Source organism: Eriocheir sinensis, unplaced genomic scaffold, assembly GCF_024679095.1.
Source record: "Eriocheir sinensis breed Jianghai 21 unplaced genomic scaffold, ASM2467909v1 Scaffold979, whole genome shotgun sequence".
Classification (NCBI taxonomy): Eukaryota; Metazoa; Arthropoda; class Malacostraca; order Decapoda; family Varunidae; genus Eriocheir; species Eriocheir sinensis.
Window position 1 is genome coordinate 19,033 of NW_026112362.1, and position 1,770 is coordinate 20,802.

General features: G+C 65.4%; 1 protein-coding gene across 1 annotated transcript; it reads right to left on the reverse strand.

Moving 5' to 3' along the window:
• Nucleotides 1-1,065, reverse strand: LOC126995075 (histone H3-like). The gene has a single exon (XM_050854364.1). It carries the CDS (start codon nt 409-411, stop codon nt 1-3), a length of 411 nt encoding a protein of 136 aa, XP_050710321.1. The 5' UTR covers nt 412-1,065.
• Nucleotides 1,066-1,770: the final 705 nt, after the last annotated feature.

Consider the following 1,770-nt stretch of genomic DNA (forward strand, 5'->3'; position numbering starts at 1 on the left):
TTAGGCACGCTCGCCGCGAATGCGACGGGCCAGCTGGATGTCCTTTGGCATGATGGTGACACGCTTGGCGTGGATTGCGCAGAGGTTGGTGTACTCGAAGAGACCGACGAGGTATGCATACGAGGCTTCCTGCAGAGCCATGACGGCAGAGGACTGGAAGCGGAGATCGGTCTTGAAATCCTGGGCGATCTCGCGCACCAGACGCTGGAAGGGCAGCTTCCTGATGAGGAGCTCGGTGCTCTTCTGGTAGCGGCGGATCTCACGGAGGCCCACGGTCCCCGGCCTGTAGCGGTGAGGCTTCTTGACTCCTCCGGTGGCCGGGGCCGACTTGCGAGCGGCCTTGGTGGCCAGCTGCTTGCGGGGCGCCTTGCCACCGGTGGATTTCCTGGCAGTCTGCTTGGTACGGGCCATGGCTACGGACGAACAGAACAGTTGAGTCTTCCCAGCCGTTTCTGGTTTTTATAGTTTTGGCGGCCGGGGGAGGAGCGGTGGTCCGCCGCGTCCTGCGCGTGCGCCGCCTCCTAGTCCCGCGCTTGCCCGCCCCCGTCAGGCAGTGCATCTATCTAGCCCTATTGGAGGAATTTAGGGGTCTCTTGGAGCTGTCTGCATATGCTAGAGCCTAGTACCGTGTGGAGGCTCACCCAACGTCACTGGGCCGTCCGGAAGTAGACGGCAGGAGCCAGCCTATCGCCCAAAGACCCACCACCGCCGCCTCTGGCTCTGCATATATAGAGCGAACGCTGGGGCAGCCCAACACCACAGTTCCGGCGCAGACAGCAGTGAGTGCAGACCCTCTCTCCTCACTGCTGCTCTCCCTGACTTGCCCCTGCAGACGGCCCGGTTGAGCTCTCAGCTCCCGCCTCTGCTATGGCGGCAAGAAGGAAGCGGCCCACGGAGTCCGCTCCTGACGACGGGGACGGATGGACCCGCGTGCAGAGCAAGCGGGCCCGAAGGAGGACGCTTCACGAGGACGGCGGGGAGGACCGATCGAGCGGACCCCTGCCGGAGTGGAGGCTGGTGTCTTCGGACTTCAGCACCCACTACCAGGCCATTCGGTGGATGGAGGACGAGATGAATCTGCGTCTCCGGGTGACGGTCTCCCGGGCGGGGGACTTCCTCATCCGTGCGTGGGACTGGGACCACACCACCACCCTGGGCGAACTTGCTGCAGGACAGGCCCGCGGCATCACCCTGCAGAAGAAGGAGGCGACAGCGAAAGGTGTCCTGCTTGGATACCCTACTCACCTCCCATTGGACCCGGTGTTGGCGCACCCCTGCGTTGCAGCTGCAGTGAGGTGCCACTACAACGCCGGCCACGGACGACGCCAGCCCACCTGGAGCGTGCAGCTGACGCTGTGGGACGTGTCCCCGCCTCGCTGGACCTCGGATGCTGGGGACGTTTGCCTGCCGCCGCCGTGCCGGAGCCTGTGCGCTGTTACAAGTGCCAGGCCTTCGGCCACAGGCGGCGGCAGTGTACCAGGACGGAGGAGCTGTGCGGAGTGTGCAGCAGGGACCACGCCACGAGGGACTGCGTTCGCCGCCTTAGGGAAGGTGTGGCGCGCCCGGTGGCTGTGTGCCCCAACTGCAGTTCCGGTCACCATGCCTGGAACCGCAGGTGCCCTGCTCGGCTCTGCAGAATCCCGGGTGCCAAGCTGCGGAGGACGACGTCTTCGGCGGACCTGGCAGCAGCGCGGCCTGTGCAGCCGCCCACTGAGGAGAGGACGCCACCCCACGGAGGACGACGAAAGAGGAGGCGCCGCAGACGGAGGA

Coding starts and splice junctions, on each gene's coding strand:
- LOC126995075 (XM_050854364.1), bottom strand. CDS start 411: ATGGCCCGTACCAAGCAGACTGCCAGGAAATCCACCGGTGGCAAGGCG.